Source organism: Papio anubis, chromosome 14 (assembly GCF_008728515.1).
Source record: "Papio anubis isolate 15944 chromosome 14, Panubis1.0, whole genome shotgun sequence".
Lineage (NCBI taxonomy): Eukaryota > Metazoa > Chordata > Mammalia > Primates > Cercopithecidae > Papio > Papio anubis.
In genome coordinates, this window is record NC_044989.1 from 3,225,161 (window position 1) to 3,244,438 (window position 19,278).

A 19,278-nucleotide genomic window follows, 5' to 3' on the forward strand; every position below is an offset into this window, starting at 1 on the left:
TGCCCTCAGGAAACTTAGACTCTCATTAGGAGAGAGGAAACACAGACTCAAAAAGATTAAAAGACAAGATGATAGACGATTAAGTATCAAAAACTCTGGCACAGACCATAATAACAACATATTAACATTTATCAAAATGAACCCAGGAGCTCCAAGTTAGACAGAAGGCAGGATTAAATGCCATCACTTGAAAATAGAAGAAAACCAAAAATAAGCAAATTGTATCAGTGGCTATCATACTGAAAAACGAAGGGCAATTCAGAAAATGCAGAAGCTACTTGAGTGACAATAATGAACCAGCATTCAATTTACTCCACTGTAAAGCAATTTGCAGAGCTGAGAGCTGCATACCTGGAGAGGAATCATGGTAAGCAGGCAGAAAAACAAGTCTAAATAGATCATCTGTTTCAGACGGAGTGAAGAGGATGTAGTTTTAGAAAAGCATTGCAAATTTGGAACTATCTTATTCAAGCTCATACAAGAAAAGACACTTCTTAAAAAGAAATGGAAACGGAAAATCATTTGTATAGACATATCTAAAATGTATCTTTAAAAATCACAGTGAAATAAAAAGTTTAAGAGCTTTCCAAAAATTATTTAATTTGGGCCATTCTGGTGACAGATCTCTATGTGTATCACTCTACCTCTTCGATTAAAGTAATGATAAAATGACCACTAAGTCTAGTCAGAATGATCGTTTTACAGGTGTTCCAATGACCTTACGATAAAAGATCAAATTTTTATGGTATAATATGTCAAAAAACATTTCCACATATTCTGTCTTGGTTCACCCTCATAATTCAATGAAGTACACAGGAAGACAGGATGAGGATTATTTCCATTTAGTACATAAAGAAACTGAGGACCAGCAAGGTCATGTGACTTGGCCTCTGCCTGGAAGCTACTAAAGGGGAAAAAGAACCCACACTCCCAACGTTCAGCCCGGCTATGGCTCTCACGGTAAAGTAGGGTAGACGGCAACACAAATGGCACACTTGGTAGAAGTTGGCATACAGGTCACTTTATAATAGAAATTCCATGCGTTTTCCCCAGTTCTCATAAAGAAAGGCCAAGGTGAGGCCGGGCGCAGTGGCTCATGCCTGTAATCCCAGCACTTTGGGAGGCCAAGGCGAGCGGATCACCTGAGGTCAGGAGTTCGAGACCAGCCTGGCCAACATGGTGAAATCCGTCCCTACTAAAAATACAAAACTTAGCTGGATGTGGTGGTGGGCACCTGTAATCTCAGCTACTCAAGAGGCTAAGGCAGGAGAATCACTTGGACCTGGGAGGCAGAGGTTACAGTGAGCCAAGATCGTGCCATTGCACTCCAGCCTGGGCGACAAGAGTAAGACTCCATCTCAAAAAAAAAGAGAAAAGGAAAAGACAGGCCAAGGTGTTTTTCTCACAAAGCCAAATTTCTAGTCTGCCAACACCCTGTAGGGAACCAAACCAGGCAAAGGAACTGGAAATGCTGAGAGTTCAGGATCATAGCAGGAAAGAATCATCAGGAACCTTATGACTACTCGGAGAAGGTAGAAATATCAGTACCTAGACATATTAACTGAGTGCACACCATTCCCTTGGGAAACTCACAACTGTATTCATTTGCTTACTAGGTTAAGCAAGTAAGTGGTTACCAGAAACAGCTAGCAAACCATGTCCACTAAAGCTTGCTATCAGAATTCTCCCGCTTAGAAGGTTTAAGGACGGCAGGTGGAAAGGGGCCTGTGCTTGAAGCAGGGGAGACACAGGCCAGGGGCAGATGAACCTGCTCTCCTACACTGAGAGTCTCCCTCCAGAAAGGACCACTACAGAGCGCTGCTCACCAAACACCAGGACACCGTCAGGAAGGGGAAAGTGCGGGAAAAGGGGAGGCGGAAGGAAGGAGATGAGAAGGGAGGAGGGAAGAAGAGAAGAAACAAAGGAAAAGAAGGAAAGGGGGCAAAGTCGTAACTGCCCCATTCTGTGTTACCTAAATACCCATTTCTCATCTACACCCAAAAGAAAAAATGTAGTCAAAGAATTGAAGTGCATTAAAAGGAAAATAAACCCTCCAGGAAAACTGAGGTGGTGAAGCTCTATTTCTGAGAGCCCAGAAGCCCTAACACACATTCATTCATTCGCTCCTGCACTTACCTGTTGAAGTCCAAGCCTTTCCACATAGCTAAGGTGCTTTCATTCCACCCTCATCGCCTCCATTTTGTATTGCCTGGGGCAGATATTACCAGTAATCTCTTCGCAAGCCCCTCGTGCAAGCCTAGCCCCCTAAGCTGCAATGAAAGAACTCACTCACGGGTCCCCAAGGAAACAGAGCCATCTCTGGCTTCCAGGAACCCCCCCATAACAGCCATTCTGCTCTCCACCTCTCCCTCTTCTCTGGCTTCTTAGTTAATAGCTCACATGTCTCCTTCTCCACGGGGGAAAAAAATTTAAAACTGTCTTTGACTCAATGTCCCTCCCAAGCTATTCCCCTATCTCCGTCCTTCCACTCACAGCAGATGTAACGATGGGTAAGCAGGCAAGGAGTGCCCTTCCAGCCCTTCCAGTCAGCTGCGCCCAGTTCCTCACCCTGTGCTGACCGTCATGACCCCAACTCAGTCATCAGTCACCCAACTGTCAGACCCAACAGCCGCCACCAGCGCCAACCCTGCCCAAGCCCTCAGACTCCCTCGCACGGGTGCCTCCACCCTCTGACCCTGCCCAAGCCCTCAGACTCCCTCGCACGGGTGCCTCCACCCTCTGATCCTGCCCAAGCCCTTGGACTCCCTCGCACCGGCACCTCCACACTCTGCACACCCTGCAAGGCCTTCCCAATGGCCTCACGCTCTTCTTTCTCCTTTCACCTACATTTTTGCTTCTGGAGTTCGATTCTGACTTTTCTTATCCACACCTTCGTCTTAGGCATGCTCCCTCTTCTGTAAGTTAGGCCCATGCTTTCCAAATGTGAATCTAATGCCCAGGCACCTCCTACACTGCCCGAGCCAGACCTGCACTAAGTGCCCCTGGGCACGTCCACTCAACTAAGCTTGGACTTCTACTACCCTTCTGGTCCCTGTCCCTCCCCAGTCCCACCAGCCCCTTTCATCACAAAGGAATGAGCCCCTCCCTCCAGCTTGCCCCATTCATACACACGGGGGTGAGCCCCGCCCCCACAACTTGCCCTATTCATACACAAGGGGATGAACCCCTCCCTCCAGCCTGCCCCATTCATAGACAGGGGGATGAGCCCCTCCCTCCAGCCTGCCCCATTCATAGACAGGGGGATGAGCCCCTCTCCCACAGCTTGCCCCATTCATAGACAGGGGGATGAGTGCCTCCCTCCAGCCTGCCCCATTCACACACACAGGGGTGAGCCCCTCCCTCCCAGCCCCACACCCAATACCTGGGCTCTGGCTCTTCCAGCACTCTCCATCCCTACCCTCCTCTCCCCATTCTGTGCTTAAATTACATTTTAACAACCTCTTAACCAATTTTCCTGACTGAGTCCATGTTCCAGTTTACCCTAAACCTCGCCACAAAAGCTACTTTATCAAGTCAAATCTGGACTTCAGGTTTTAAGCAGTGGGCTGAAGACTTCATTTCTTTCCTCTCAGACTCTGGGAAATCACACAAAAGCAGGAAGGAGAAGGCGATCAGGCCATTGCACTCCAGCCTGGGCGACAGAGCAAGATTCTGTCTCAAAAAAAAAAAGGAGAAGAAAAAACGGAAATATAAACTCCATCTACAGTGAAACTCAGAGACATCTACAATCCAAAGGCATAGTATCTGAAGACAGACGGCATTGGCTGCTGAGGTCAAGAGGGAGCAGGTGCTGGAGGCGGGCTGGGGGAGCCACAGCCCCACACACCCAGGCAGCAGTCCCTGGACCACGTGCATGCCCTGGAAGCAATGCTGAAATGGGCAATGTCCCCCTGGAGGGGACAACGGCAACAGGTGACCGGGCTGGGGCCAGGTGCTTCCCACACACCACATGGTAGGAAGGAGAGTAGGCAGGCAGGGACGCCTGGTGTCTTCTCAGGAAGCTGTTTCTGGCTCTTCAAGCTGAGGAGAGACGCGTTGCATCCTGGGCGGCCTGCATCTGCCCTTCTCCTTTGGCTTGGGGTAAATGACAGCTCAAAGAATTTCCTCACAAACACAACGGCATGTTGTCAGCACTCCTGCCAGCCCGCGATGGGGGCCGGGCCCAGCTCCACATATAGATCCTGCTGGACCAGGAAAGATTCACCATGAAAAGACCAGCGATCAAAAGAAATGAGCACAGGCGCCAAGCAAAGGCTCTACAAAGGGAGACGGGCAGGCAAGAAAAACAGAAAAAGACATCAAAGGATGGAAAACACAAAGTTTTTGTGTTGACACAGTATTGACACAGGGTAGCTGAAAATTGTAATCAAACGTATCAACAAAACTCGTAAAACTTAATGGAGGAATCGTCTTTCTAAAAACAGGGAAGAGAAGAAAAGACAAGCAGCCAGGCATGGTGGCTCATGCCTATAATCCCAATATTTTGGGAGGCCAAGGTGGGCCTCAAGGTGGGCTTGAGCTCAAGAGTTTGGGACCAGCCTGGGCAACATGCTGAAATCCCGTCTCTACATAAAATATAAAAGTCAGCCAAGTGTGGAGGTGTGCACCTGTAGTCCCAGCTACTCAAGAGGCTGAGATGGGAGGCTGGAGCACCAAGGCTGCCATGAGCAGAGACTGCACCCCTGCACTCCAGCCTGCTTGACAGAGTGAGACCACGTCTCAAAAAAATAGATAAGAAAAGAAAAAGACACAGAATGGGGTGAAGATTTGCAAATATCCATCTGTCAAGGGATTAATAACCACAACATATAAGAAGCTCAGACGGCCGGGCACGGTGGCTCAAGCCTGTAATCCCAGCACTTTGGGAGGTCGAGACGGGTGGATCACGAGGTCAGGAGATCGAGACCATCCTGGCTAACACAGTGAAACCCCATCTCTACTAAAAAAATACAAAAAAACTAGCCGGGCGAGGTGGTGGGCGCCTGTAGTCCCAGTTACTCAGGAGGCTGAGGCAGGAGAATGGCATAAACCCGGGAGGCGGAGCTTGCAGTGAGCTGAGATCCAGCCACTGCACTCCAGCCTGGGCGACAGAGCGAGACTCCGTCTCAAAAAAAAAAAAAAAAAAGAAGCTCAGACAACTCAACAGCAAAAACTAAAATAAAATAAAATAACTCAATTAAAAACTGGGCAAAAGATCTGAACAGATATTTCTCAAAAGAAGATACACAAATGGCCAATAGGTATATAAAAAAAATGCTCAACATCACTAATTGTCAGAGAAATGTAAATGAAAACCACAATGAGATATCATTTCACCCAGTTAGAATAATTTTTATTAAAAAGACAGACAATAGCAGATGCTGGCAAGGATGTAGAGAAAGGGAGCCCTCATATGCTACTGATGGGAATATAAATTAGTACAGTCATTATGGAAAAGAGTATGGCGTTTCCTCAAAAAACTAAAACTAGAGCTACCATATCATCCAGCAATCCCACGACTGGGCAGATAATCGAAGGAAAGAAAATCAGTATGTTGAAGAGATACCTGCACCTTCGGGTACACTGCAGCATCGTTCACAAGAGCCAAGACATGGAATCAATCTAAGTGCCCATCAACAGATGAATAAAGAAAATGTGGTATACGTACACAGTGGAATATTACTCAGTCACAAAAAAGAATAAAATTGCCACGGACAGTGGCTCATGCCTGTAATCCCTGCACTTTGGGAATCCAAGGCAGGAGGATTGCTTGAGCTCAGGAGTTCGAGACCAGCCTGAGCAACATGACGAAATCCCATCTCTACAAAAAACACACAAAAAAATTAACCTGGTGTGATGATGTGCACCTGTAGTCTCAGCTACTCCGGGGCCTGACGCGGGAGGATCAATTGAGCCTGAGAGGCAAGGTGCAGTGAGCCGCGATCACACCACTGCACTCCAGCCTGGATGACAGAGTGAGACCCTGTCTCACAAAGAAAGAAAGAAAGAAAAAAGAATGAAATCCTGTCATTAGCAGCAACATGGATGGAACTGGAGGTCATTCTGTGAAGTGAACTAAGCCAAGCACAGAAAGACAACACATGTTCTCAGTCATCTGTGGGAGCTAAAAAACAAAGTGGAGCTTCTGAAGATGGAGTCGACTGATGGTTACCAGAGACTGAGAAAAGTAGCAGGTGGCTTAGATGAAGAAAAGTTGGTTAACAGGTACAAATATACAGTTGGATAGACGAAATAAGGCATAGTGTTTGGTATATCAGCAGGTTCACCACAGTTTACAATAGTCTATCGTACATTTCAAAATAGCTAAAAGAGAATAGTTTGAATGGTTCTGACACAAAGAAGAAACAAGTACTTAAGATGATGGATATCTCAGATACACTGATTTGATTTTTACAATCATACGAATGTATTAACTTATCACATATACCCTGAAACTATATACATTTAATATGCATCAATTTAAAAATCATTTTAATTAAAAAAAAGAAGAAGCTGGGTGTGGTGGCTCAAGACTGTAATTCCACAACTGTAAGAGGCCAAGGTGGAAAGATTGCTTGAGTCCAGGAGTATAAGACCAGCCTGGACAATATGATGAGACCCCCATCTCATTGATTAATTAAGTGATTGACTAGATAGATAGATAGAGATAAATAAATAAATAAATAAATAAATAATAAATGAGCTGGGCCTGTAGTCTCAGCTACTTGGGAGGCTGAAGCCAGGGGATGGCTTGGGCCCAAGAGTTCCAGGCTGCCATGAGCCATGATCGCACTACTGCACTACAGCCTGGGCAACAGAGCAAGACCTTGTCTCAAAAAAACTGTTTTAAAAAGAGGCCCGGCATGGTGGCTCACACTTGTAATTCCAGCACTTTGGGAAGCCAAGGTGGGAGGATCACTTGAGGTCGGGAGTTCAAAACCAGCCTGGCCAACCTTTGCCATGGCCAACATGGCAAAACCCTGTCTCTATGAAAAATACAAAAATAGCTGGGTATGGTGGCGTGCACCTGTAATCACAACTACTTGGGAGGCTGAGGCAGGAGAATCTCTTGAACCCAGGAGGCAGAGGTTGCAGTGAGCTGAGATTGTACCACTGCACTATAGCCTAGGTGACAGCAAAACCTTGTTTCAAAAGAAAAAAGAAAAGAAAAGTAAAAGAGAAAAATGCAAACAGAGCTCAAAGAAGATATGGCAAGACAACGCAAGACACATAGATGGAAATGAAAACTTCCAGCACAAGGAGGAAGTGTGCAGTGGAAAGGACACAAAGACAGACAGCCCCCAAACACAGCAGGCAACAGGGACAGAACTGAGAAAGGTCCCTCCAACGAATTTCAGATCAAAAAAGAAATTTGACCTGAAATTCAAAATTAAATTCAAAGCTGCAAAACATCCACAAAACAATAAAATCAAGAAGTGAATGTTCGAAAGAAAATCCATGTGCTTAAAATGCTTGTATTAATAAAAAGAATGGAAACAAATAATTAAGCAACTGCAAATAAAAGACAGAAGAAGAACATAGAGGGTAATTAAGACAGCAAAATGCTTAGCAATGGGCCGGGCACAGTGGCTCAAGTCTGTAATCCCAGCACTTTGGGAGGTCGAGGCGGGAGGATCACCTCAGGTCAGGAGTTCAATACCAGCCTGACCAACATGGAGAAACCCCATCTCTACTAAAAATACAAAAAAATTAGCCGGGCATGGTGGTGCATGCCTGAAATCTCAGCTACTCGGGAGGCTGAGGCAGATTGAACCTGGGAGGCGGAGGTTGTGGTGAGCCAAGATTGCGCCATTGCACTCCAGCCTGGGCAACGAGAGCGAAACTCAGTCTCAAAAAAAAAAAAAAAGAAAGAAAGAAAAATGCTGAGCAGGCCGGGCATGGTGGCTCACGCCTGTAATCCCAGCACTTTGGGAGGCCGAGGCGGGTGGATCATGAGGTCAGGAGATCGAGACCATCCTGGCTAACATGGTGAAACCCCATCTCTACTAAAAATGCAAAAAATTAGCCGGGTGTGGCGGCAGGCGTCTGCAGTCCCAGCTACTTGGGAGGCTGAGGCAGGAGAATGGTGTGAATCCGGGAGGCGGAGCTTGCAGTGAGCCGAGATCGCGCCACTGCACTCCAGCCTGGGTGACAGAGCCAGACTCCTTCTAAAAAAAAAAAAAAAAAAAAAAAAGTATTGAGCAAATGAATGGAAATTGTTTTTAAAATTTTGTATTAAAAATTTTAACTGGCCGGGCATGGTGGCTCACGCCTGTAATCCCAGAACTTTGGGAGGCTGAGGCAGACAGATCATGAGGTCACGAATTCGAGACCATCCTGACCAACATGGTGAAACCCCATCCCTACTAAAAATACAAAACTTAGCCGGATGTGGTGGCACACGCCAATAATCCCAGCTACTCAGGAGGCTGAGGCAGGAGAATTGCTTGAACCTGGGAGGTGGAGGTTTCAGTGAGCCAAGACTGCACCACTGCGCTCCAGTCTGGGCGACACAGCGAGATTCTGTCCCAAAATATAAGTAAAAATAAAAATAAATAAAAAATTAACAAAAAAAATTCAACTGATGAAATTAAAAAAAAAAAAAAAAAAAAAATGGGAACAACCTAAAAGACAAATCCTCAATTCTCAGAGACTTCGCTCCTCTACAGAAATGCCTCTGCAAGGGTGCCTCTTGGGTGCATAAATCCACGAGGGTTGGGATTTTGTCTGTTTCCTCCTATGCTGTGTTCCAGGCACATACAATAGTGCCTTATTGCAGGGAATAAATAAATATTTGTCTACTGAATAAATTATGGATTTTCCAGGAAAATGTAACTTACCACAGATTAAAAAGTCAATGTCGTAAGAGCACCATGCCTTAGGAGCAGGCAACACCATCACTACCTTCAGTTATTTCCAACACAGAAACAGAAGGAAAATTCCCAAGTGCTTTTTACGCAGTCAGCATAGCAGTGAAACAAAACTCAACCAAGAAAATACACAGATAATAATGTGAAAATTTTAAGTAAACGACTCATAAACCGAATCCAGCAGAGGACTATTCCACAATCAAATGGAATTCTTTCTAAGGATGCAAAGGCTGGGCCAATATTTAAAAAGCTATTAACGTAACTGACCAAAGAGATCAAAAGAGAAAAATCCTAAGACCAAATTATCAGTTCCATGGATATAAAAAAGCATTTGAAAATTTAATCTCTAGGCTGGGTGTGGTGGCTCACGCCTGTAATCCCAGCACTTTGGGAGGCCGAGGCAGGTGGATCACAAGCTCAGGAGATCGAGACCATCCTGGCTAACACACTGAAACTCCATCTCTACTAAAAATACAAAAAATTAGCCAGGCATGGTGGCGGGCGCCTGTAGTCCCAGCTACTCAGGAGGCTGAGGCAGGAGAAGGGTGTGAACCTGGGAGGCGGAGCTTGCAGTGAACCAAGATCCCACCACTGCACTCCAGCCTGGGTGATAGAGCGAGACTCCGTCTCAAAAAAAGAAAAAAGAAAAGAAAATTTAACCTCTATCTTCCATTTCAAAACTCTTTCCTCACTTGGCAACAGGCAGACCCTTGAGCGCTGGCCTGGTCCATCTGTCCCTCAGCCTGATGGCACAAAAAGCCAAAAGCCCTTGGTCTCTTTGCCCTGTGACCTGACTGCACTGATCTCAGGACTCCAGGAGAACCTCCCAGAACAGGAAGGAGGCACTCATACCCTTGTGTGGCTTACAACCTGCCCTGCTTGCTTACTGGTTTTGGTGGTAAACCTAAGGGAAAGTGACTTGAAACAAGCCCAAGTCATCATTGTCACCCACCTTCCCACCCTGGCCATCCTTTCTGGTCTGGCCCAGCTCACTTGGCAGCAGTGGGCTCAAATGGGAATTGACAGACGCAGCCCTCACTCTGCCCACACCTGCAGGCCCTGCTGGCCGCTGGTCCATCTTAGTCACATGCCTGCCCCCAGACCTACACATGGGCAAAGCCACTGCTGCCTAGAGGTTCACTCTTCCCATCACTAGGCATGTTTGCCACATGGAGATTTGACCCACACAACTAAAGAAGGTCTATTTATGTCAAAAGTTCAAAGAAACATGATTGCAGGACAGAAGTCATACTGTTTGTATATACTTTGAGATAGTCACAAAGAACTACTGTTTTGTTAATTGACAAGTATTCATTAAACTCATTTTGAGAAAATGGATTTCTACTGACCAGTAAACTAAAAGTGTGCAAAAGCATTTCAAATATCATTTGAAATTTCATGCATTTCAAATATAATTATGAAAAAATCCAGAATCATTATGATGAATTTGCTCGGCATTTTGCGATCTTAACAACCCTCTATGTTGGTCTTCTTTTATTTGCAGTTGTAGTATTGCCCTTTACCTTTCAAGTCTCATTACCTTCACTCAGTGGTCAAGAATCAGATCTCTATCTTTTCATGTAAAGTGTTTTCCATGGGATTTGAATGTCACTGACAAGCAAAAAAAAAAAAAAAGGCTATCGTTTTCAGTTCTTGTTTACTGCAATGATGGTTCTTCAAACTCAAGAAAGTCTTGGTCCATGGTACTATCCAATAAAATCCAAGCAGCAAAAGTCAGCTACTTCTTTTAAGATAAAGAAGAAAATCCAATAATATATTTGACTCCCTTAGGAGAATCGATTTCATTCATTTTTCAAATCTCAGAAAATGACATTTCAGTTAACCTCAAAGATACAAAGATGCTGAAGATAAAATCCTCTGGGTTTTTTGAGAGATTTCTTAAGGAGATCAAGAAGTTATATTAAGTAGCACTGGCAGAGTATGCACCTTCAAGCAGTACAAGATTATGGAACCTTCTGTCTACCCATGTGGTCTCTCCCCATGTATTCCTATGTATATCTAGTTAAGGAAAAAGCAGTAGAACTTAGCAGGTAAGGGGCTTTGAGGTCAGTTTGGGTTAAAAGCCTAACTAGGTCAGAATTCAAGGTCTATCATTTACTAGTTAAGTGGCCTTGGACAGGTAACTGTTCTCTCTGAGCCTGTTTCTTCATCTATAAAACAGGAACAATAACACCTACCAATAATGATTGCTGTGAGAATTAAACGAAATATTTGTACAGTGTTAAGCAGAGTGACACAAAGTCCAGAGCTAAATCACTGGTAGTTAAGCCATCAGCCTTGTGAATGTGATACAGCCACTGGTCAAATCCTATAGCCTAGTTTATTACATAGGACACTTAGCTGCTGCCCTGTACAAAATTTATTTGTAAGAATTTTGTCTTAGGCAGGGTGCGCTGGCTCATGACTGTAATCCCAGCACTTTGCAAGGCCGAGGCGGGCAGATCGCTCGAGCTCAGGAGTGTGAGACCAGCCTGGGCAACATGGCGAAACCCCATTTCTACAAAGAAAAAAAAAAAGAATTTTCTCTCATTATAACAATTAGAACAACACTTATTGAACACACTATGTGCCAGGCACGGTTCTAAGTGCTTCAGTTAAGTGTATTAACTCATTTAATTTCATAACAGCCACTGGGTGGTGGCGGGGAGATGCTTATTTTATTGGCAAGGAAACTGAGGCCCAAGGTCACATAGTTAATAAGTGCTAGAGTCAAGATTTAAAACTTAGGTGTCTGGGTAGCATATATTATTTTACTAACTCTGCTGCCTCTCTGACTGTAACCTACTTAAAAGCAGACATGGGCTGGGTACAGTGGCTCATGCCTGTGATCCCAATACTTTGGGAGGCCGAGGTGGGCAGAACACAAGGTCAGGAGTTCAAGACCAGCCAGGCCAAGAGGTGAAATCCCGTTATCTACTAAAAATACAAAAATTAGTTGGGTGTGGTGGTGGATGCCTGTAATCCCAGCTACTCGGGAGGCTGAGACAGGAGAATCGCTTGAACCCGGGAGGTGGAGCTTGCAGTGACCCGAGATCACACCACTGCACTCTAGCTTGGGCAACAGAGCAAGATTCCATCTCAAAAAAAAAAAAAAAAAACAGACATCATTTATATCTTTAACACATACTGCTGCACAAAATTATGTATCAAGTATTTCATGTGGCAGTGAACTGTGTTTCTATCTCTTTATCTGTCCTTCAGTGCTTTAGGCATAATACATTCTCAAAAGCTACTTGAATAGATGAAAACCAGTACAGGGCTCTAACAGGCCCTATACAATCGTCATCTTCCTCCCCCACTCATCTCATTCCCTACCTCACTCCCCCTGACGCATTTGCTCTATCCACATCAGCTCTCTTGCTGTCCTGAACTGCCATGTGCATTGCTTATGCTCTGGGGGCTCATTCAGTTGATAGTCATTTGTTGAACACCTACTATGTGACAGTCAAGAATAAGCACTGGAAACTACAAGATAAAAAATAGGCCCCCACTAGTGTGAAAACAGTTAAATCCGAAGACAGTTACTTAATACTTAATTATTAATTATTAAGTAATACTTAATATTAGTGGTACACTTAATATTAGTGTACCAATGTTAATTTCTAAGCTTTGATAAATGTATCATGGTTATGTAAAGTGGTAACATTAAGGGAAGCTGGGTGGAGGGTAAAGAACTTTCTATGTATCTTTGCAACTCTTCTAAATACTTTAAATTGTTTTAAAATCAAACGATTTTTTTTAAAACAACATACAGTCCCTACCTTAAGGAACTCAAATTCTAGAGGAAAAGGTAGGCGTGTAAGCAAATGAGTCCACCAAAGTGAGTGAGAACTTCCAGGTCAGAAGTCATGTTCGGGACAGGATGTGAAGGGGAAGGAGGCAGGCCGGCTGTGCCAACCCTGTTATCCACTACAACCGTTTAACCTCCTGAAGCCTCAGTTTACTCCTCTGCAAAATGGGAACTAGACACGGGTCCTTGCAGGGCTGGTGGGAGATCTGCAAACCGAAGTCACCATGGGACCGCTCATGCTGTCACCAGCCAGGCCGAGCAGCACCTGCCGCCCTCCGAGTGACCCACCTGGAACTCCAGCCCGTAGATCACTGGTGCATCGTCCTCCATGCTGCGGGGAAGCGACCAGACCCCGGCCACTCACACGCTAAGGCCCTCGCTACGGCCGGCGCGTCCCCACCTCGCGGGCGTGTTCCCAGCGCCCATTCATTCCTTCCGCGCAGCAAACGACTCCAAACTGGCAGCCTTTCTGGACCAGAACAGCTTCCGTAGTGGCCACTTCCTATTTTTCGGATGTGTCATCAATCTGTTCCTCACCAGCGACCAATGGCAGCGGCGCTGGCTTTTGCGCATGCTCACTTGGGCTCACATCCGGGCTCTCAGCGCGCTGGCTACTGGAGGCGAGAACCCGGCCAAGAAGAAATAAGGTGGTGGGCGGAGCGGACTGCGGAGGCTGGCTCTGGGCGCAGACCGTCGGCAGCAAGCGGCGATTAGCCTTAGCTAGCCATCGCATCTAAGAATCGCTCGCGCCGTAGTTGGGCGCCACCATGTATTGTCATTTGTACTGTACTTGGCGTTCCTGAGCGCTGGGTCAGCGCTTCACACGCAGTGCCATAGGAAGCTTCATCCAACCCTATGAGTAAGCGGTTACACTTCCATTTTACAGATGAGATGCTGCAAAGTTGAGTAACACAGTCGCAGCGCGCATTGGTCCACTGAGTAGCCAGGATGGGCACCTGAGCTGTCTGACTCCCTTAGGTTCGGCCCCAGGTGCTCTAAGTCAGGGCCATGCCAAATGTATTTCTGCAGGTGCCCAGCACTGTGTGGCAAAGGAAGCCCTACCAAGGATGGGATTATCATGAAAGCCGGCACTTCACCACTGGTGGTCCTGGACCAGCATATGCCTCCGAATGGGAGTCGGAAGGGAAGGCCCTGGGGTTCCTAGAGGTCTCCAAAGAATGAAGACTTGTGGTGGAGAGACCGCCAGTCTTACGCATCCCGCCCAAAGTCCCTGCCCTGGCCTTGGGCCAGCAGAAATGGCATTGCAAGGACTCCAAAATACATCATAGCTGTATCACGCCCCTAGCCTTTTCCACCGGGGCTTCCAGGACCCGCACCTTTCCTCAATTTCTGTGATTAGCTTTCCCCTCTACCCTTTATTGATCTCCGTGACGGAAATGGTTGGGCCTGGTTTTGCTCAGTTGAGCACGGCACGTGGTATGGAGTTAAGGCTGGATGAATATCTGTTGAGTGGATGAGATTTTAGAGATTACATTAGAAATCAAGCAGGCCGGGCGCGGTGGCTCACGCTTGTGATCCCAGCACTTTGGGAGGCCGAGGCGGGTGGATAACAAGGTCAGGAGTTCAAGACCTGCCTGGCCAACACAGTGAAACCCCCTCACTACAAAAAATACAAAAATTAGCCGGGCGTGGTGGCACGCGCCTGTAATCCCAGCCACTCGGGAGGCTGAGGCAGGAGAATCGCTTGAACCTGGGAGGGGGAGGTTGCAGTGAACCGAGATCGCGCCACTGCACTCCAGCCTGGGCGACTCGGTCTAAAAAAAAAAGGAAAGAAAGAAAAAGTAAGAAAAGTAAGAAAGCAAGTAAGCAATGGCCCAGACGTGAGAGTAATCCTTTTCAACCGCTCCGTTTGCCTATATTGCGGAGCTAACAGGGCCTTCATACTTCGGGATTAAATCCACCCACCTATCACTGATATCTTTATCATCAATTTTATTATGCAACTACTGCAGCTGCATGGTAAGAAACTTACAAAATACAGATAAACACAAAGACAAATCCCTAGAAACACTGATTTCTAGGCTATGCTGGCCAATAAAAATAGCCTAAGGGACTCCCTTTCACCCGCCGCATCTGCCACAGGCTTGCCTATTGCCTCTGAGTGGCAGAATCAGGCTAGATGCAGTGTTGTCTCCGTTCCCATTTCCAAGTACAGGGTCCGTTTCCCTCAACTACCGGCTCCTGGTTGCCTAGACGCGTTCACATCTTGGGCTCCAGGCCCCGCTCGCAGCAGACGAACCGGAAACGAACCCCATTTCCGGCCTGGGACCATGGCCACGGGTTCCTGCACCAGGCATGCGCGGAAGTAGGCGTGCCGCGGCCCGGCACGCGCAGGCGCAAAGGGCTGCCCGGGCTGCTGGTTCCTCTCCGATTCCCGGCTTCTGTCACCTTCTTGGACCCTGGTCACGCCCGCAGGTGACCCCCTTCCCCCAGCCCCAGTGGGCGGGTGGCAGGTGAGGATCAGGGCCTCGGCAGTCAAGAGGGGATGGGACCGTGTAGAGCCTCCTCGGGGAGGGAGCACGCCGGCCTCGGCCTCAGCCCGGGGGATCTTCTCTGGGGCCGATGCTAGAGTGGGCGTGGGGTCCGGGCGCGGGGTCGCCTGCCACCCGAGGGCGTCTGTGCTCCGCGGGCCTTGTGCCAGGCTCCACGCCGCCGCGGCCCTCGCGCTCCACGTCTGCAGAGGGCTGGAAGCGTCTCTGCAGCCCGCGGAGGTTACAGGGAGGGGAAGCTGGTGCGAAGCGGGCGGGAAGCTACCCGCTGGCGCGCGTCCAGGCGTCCCCGAGACCCCCAGCTCCAGGCTCGGTGCCAGCCTGGCCCCCCAGCAAGCCCCTTAACTTCTCTTAGGCTTAATTCACCCTCCTGCGGAAAGAGGTTACTAATGACCTGCCTGCCAAACACAAAAAAGTGTTTGGATTCAACACTTTTGTTTCATTAACATGTTTTTGAATATACAGTCATGCTGTTTATTTTTCTACTCATTCTTTGTGCAAAATTGTATTTGCGAGATCCAAACATAATTTATATGTTAGATATGGAACAGTTCACCACTGATTTTTACTGCTATTTTAATATTTTATGTTTTAGTATACCACAGTCTACTTATTTACTTATTACTGTGTCTACAAGCAGTGTTTATTTCCACTGTTTTTTTCTCTTTTTTGAGATGGAGTCTTGTTCTGTCGCCAGGCTGGAATGCAGTGGCACGATCTCAGCTCACTGCAACCTCTTCTCCTGGGTTCAAGTGATTCTCCTGCCTCAGCCTCCCAAGTAGCTGGGTCTACAGGCGCCCGCCACCACGCCTGGCTAATTTTTTGTATTTTAGTAGAGACGGCGTTTCACCATGTTAGCCAGGATGGTCTCGATCTCCTGACCTTGTGATGTGCCTGCCTTGGCCTCCCAAAGTGCTGGGATTACAGGCGTGAGCCACTGTGTCCAGCCTGCTTTTTCTTTTAGGACTTAGAAGAAAGGTATTTTGATTTGTTATTTATGGAAGTCAGCATCATAGCTTACACTGCTCATGTACAGGTATTCCTCCATGGTATGTATCTAGCAATGGAATTGCTAGGTCCTAGGTACTATGACCGCATATTAATTGTCTCAACCAAGACTCCTTTAAGAGTGAAAGGAGACACTTAATGATTTTACTGAGGCCAAGCACAGTGGCTCACGCCTGTAATCTCAGCACTTTGGCAGGCCAAGGCAGGAGGATCACTTGAGCCCAGAAGTTTGAGACCAGCCTGGCCAACATATTGAGCCCCCATCTCTACGAAAAATACAAAACTAGCTGAGTGTGGTGGCGCACACCTGTAGTCCCGGCTACTCCAGAGGCTGAGGCAGGAGGATGGACTTGAGCCCAGAAGGTCAAGGCTGTAGTAAGCCACCATCGTCCCATTGCACTCCCGTCAGGGTGACAGAGCAAGACTATGTCTCAGAAAATAACAATACTAATAAAATAATAGTAATAACTTAAACCATGGGTGAAAAATTGTTCTGGGAAAAATAGAAATGTATAGTTATTGAAGTGATAAGATATGTGCTTTTTAAACTTTGCTAGATAATACCAAGTGGTTTCTCAATAGGGATGTTCAAAGGTACACCCCTTTCAGCCCTGTTGCCTATTTTCCTTATGGATCATTTAGTATCCTATTATTAATTTGTAGGAATTCTGTATGTATTCTTCATGTTAATCCTTTCTCAGTTACATTTGTTTGTTTCCCTTTTTATAGATTCTTAATGATACATTTGTTTCACTTTTTTTAGATTTTTCATGATACAACTTTCCATTTTAATATAGCAAATGTATCCATTTTCCCTTTATGGTTTGTACTTATTTATTAGGCCTAGTTTATTATCTTATATTTTCTTTTGAAAGTTTTGAAGTTTTGCCTTTCACAGTTAATTTTTTTCTCCCCTGAGATGGAGTCTTGCTCTGTCACCCAGGCCGAAGTGTCGTGCCACGATCTCGGCTCACTGCAACCTCTGCCTCCTGGGTTCAAGTGATTCTCCTGCCTCAGCCTCCTGAGTAGCAGAGTAGCTGGGATTACAGGTACCCGTCACCACACCTGGCTAATTTTTGTATTTTTAGTAGAGATGGGGTTTTACCGTGTTGGCCAGGCCCGTCTTGAACTCCTGACCTGGTGATCTGCCCGCCTCAGCCTCCGAAAGTGCTGGGATTACAGGTGTGAGCCACTGTACCCGGCCTTCACAGTTAAGTTTTTAATGTCCCTGAGATTGATACTGTGTCTGAGGTGAGGCAAGATTCCAAGTTTGTTTTTTCCCAGATGCATGATTTGTTGACACATCACTTGAGGGAAATCATCTCTTCCCTTAATGTGTGCAACACATTCCCTTGTGATAGTTCAGTCTTGTTTTCTGTTTTGTTTTGTTTTTTGAGATGAAGTTTTGCTGTTGTTGCCCAGGCTGGAGCACAACGGCACGATCTCCACTCGCTGCAACCTCCGCCTCCCGGGTTCAAGCAATTTTCCTGCCTCAGTCTCCCGAGTAGCTGGGATTACAGGCACCCGCCACCACGGCGGGCTAATTTTTGTATATTTAGTAGAGACAGTGTTTCACCATGTTGACCAGGCTGGTCTTGAATTTCTGACCTCAGGTGATCCACCCTCCTCGGCCTCCCAAATTGCTAGGATTACAGGCGTGAACCACCGTGCCCGGCCCAATAGTTCAGTCTTTATACCATAGATTTTTTATGTATTCTACATAAATAATCATACATGAAGAATGAAGGTTTATATTTTTTTCTTTTCAGTTTTTATTGTAGCTTTTAGTTATTTTTCGTGTCTTAATCCTGCCTGAGGCCTCTAGTATTAGGCAGCATAAAAACGTTTAAGAGGACATCTTTATCTTTTTTCTACTTTTAAAGAGAAAGCTTTAAACGTTTCACCGTTCATTTGAGGTTTCCTTTAGGTTTTTGGTAAGTACCCTTGATTGCGTTAAGGAGGTTGCGTTCTGTTGCTAGTTTGCTGACAGGTTTTATCTTGAGCAGATGCTGAATTTTATTAGATACTTTCTTGTGCATCTATTGAGATAGTCATGTACTTTTTATGATTTAATCTATCAGTGTGTTGAATTGCGTAAAAAGATTTCCTAGCATTAAACCAACAGTACATTTCTGGGATAACCTGAGTTTGGTATGAAGATAAATACATTGCTGATTCAGTTAGCTAATATTTCAAGATTTTTGCATGTGTGTTCATGAGTGAGATGATAGTTTCCCTTTTAGTATGGCCTTGTCATATTTTGGTCTCAAGATTATGTTAGCCTTATAAAGTGAATTGGGTCGTGTGTCCTTTTTCTTCTCTGCAAGAATTTTTGTGCTATAGGAATTATCTGTACGGAATCTTTGGTAGACTTTACTGGTAAACCATCTGGACCCTATATTTTCTTTGTGGGAAGACTTAACTACTAGTTGTACTTTTTTTATGGTTATAGAACTATCTGGTCATATACACATGGTTATTACTACTGTCTGCTTTACATTTGAACCTTACATTGGAACAAGATTAGTGTACGGAAACCCTTGAAGTGAAGAAGCTATTTTGCTAAAAATTATATGTCCCTTGTAACAAAATCTAACGTATATAATTTATATAGATGTAACTTTATGTCTTCCCATTCATAAAAGCGTCATCTAAATCATGTTTTGTATCATTTTTATTTGAGCATTCCTCTTGATTTTCTAGAGAAGAAACCCTCAGATCCTTACAAGCATTTTCCTGCATCTAGATTTTATTTGTGTGAAAGCAAAAGTGATCATCCCTGCCCTAAATTATTAGGGCTTTTTATTACTTTGGTATTTACTTAAGAATAAAATTTATTTTTTTATTCTCTTCTCAAAAGTGGTCTGCAGGTATTAATGAAAATTTTGGACATTCCTATTTTATCAGTTCTCTTTAATTTACATTTTATAAAGTTTTTAAGCTTTATAATTTAGAAGCATTTTACCTTAATTTTTATTATTTTGGTAATTTTTTCTAGGCGATGTTCTTTGTTATTGTATCTCTGATAAACAGATTTCCCTAAATCTTAGAAGTTTAAAGCAGCTTCATCTTCATAATA

The 19,278-nt window shown here is 45.4% G+C and overlaps 2 protein-coding genes across 6 annotated transcripts in view; one reads left to right on the forward strand and one right to left on the reverse strand.

The window, feature by feature from the left end:
• EIPR1 (EARP complex and GARP complex interacting protein 1) overlaps nucleotides 1-13,249 on the reverse strand; it is a 171,706-nt gene extending 158,457 nt beyond the window's left edge. For 2 of the 3 annotated variants that reach the window (XM_003908237.5, XM_009183639.4), the window contains exon 1: nucleotides 12,970-13,249. In XM_003908237.5, the coding sequence (XP_003908286.1) occupies nucleotides 12,970-13,011 (42 nt within the window). In that variant the 5' untranslated portion in view covers nucleotides 13,012-13,249. The remainder of the gene's footprint in view (nucleotides 1-12,969) is intronic. The other variant, XM_009183640.4, reaches the window with a different exon arrangement.
• Nucleotides 13,250-14,961: 1,712 nt separating this feature from the next.
• The window catches only part of TRAPPC12 (trafficking protein particle complex 12), a 108,164-nt gene continuing 103,847 nt past the window's right edge, over nucleotides 14,962-19,278 (forward strand). For 2 of the 3 annotated variants that reach the window (XM_031654904.1, XM_031654906.1), the window contains exon 1: nucleotides 14,962-15,117. Coding sequence is in view for 1 of the 3 variants with exons in the window: in XM_031654905.1 (XP_031510765.1) it covers nucleotides 14,998-15,155 (158 nt within the window). In the remaining 2 variants the exon portion in view is untranslated. Of the gene's footprint in view, nucleotides 15,156-19,278 lie in introns of all 3 variants that reach the window. The other variant, XM_031654905.1, reaches the window with a different exon arrangement.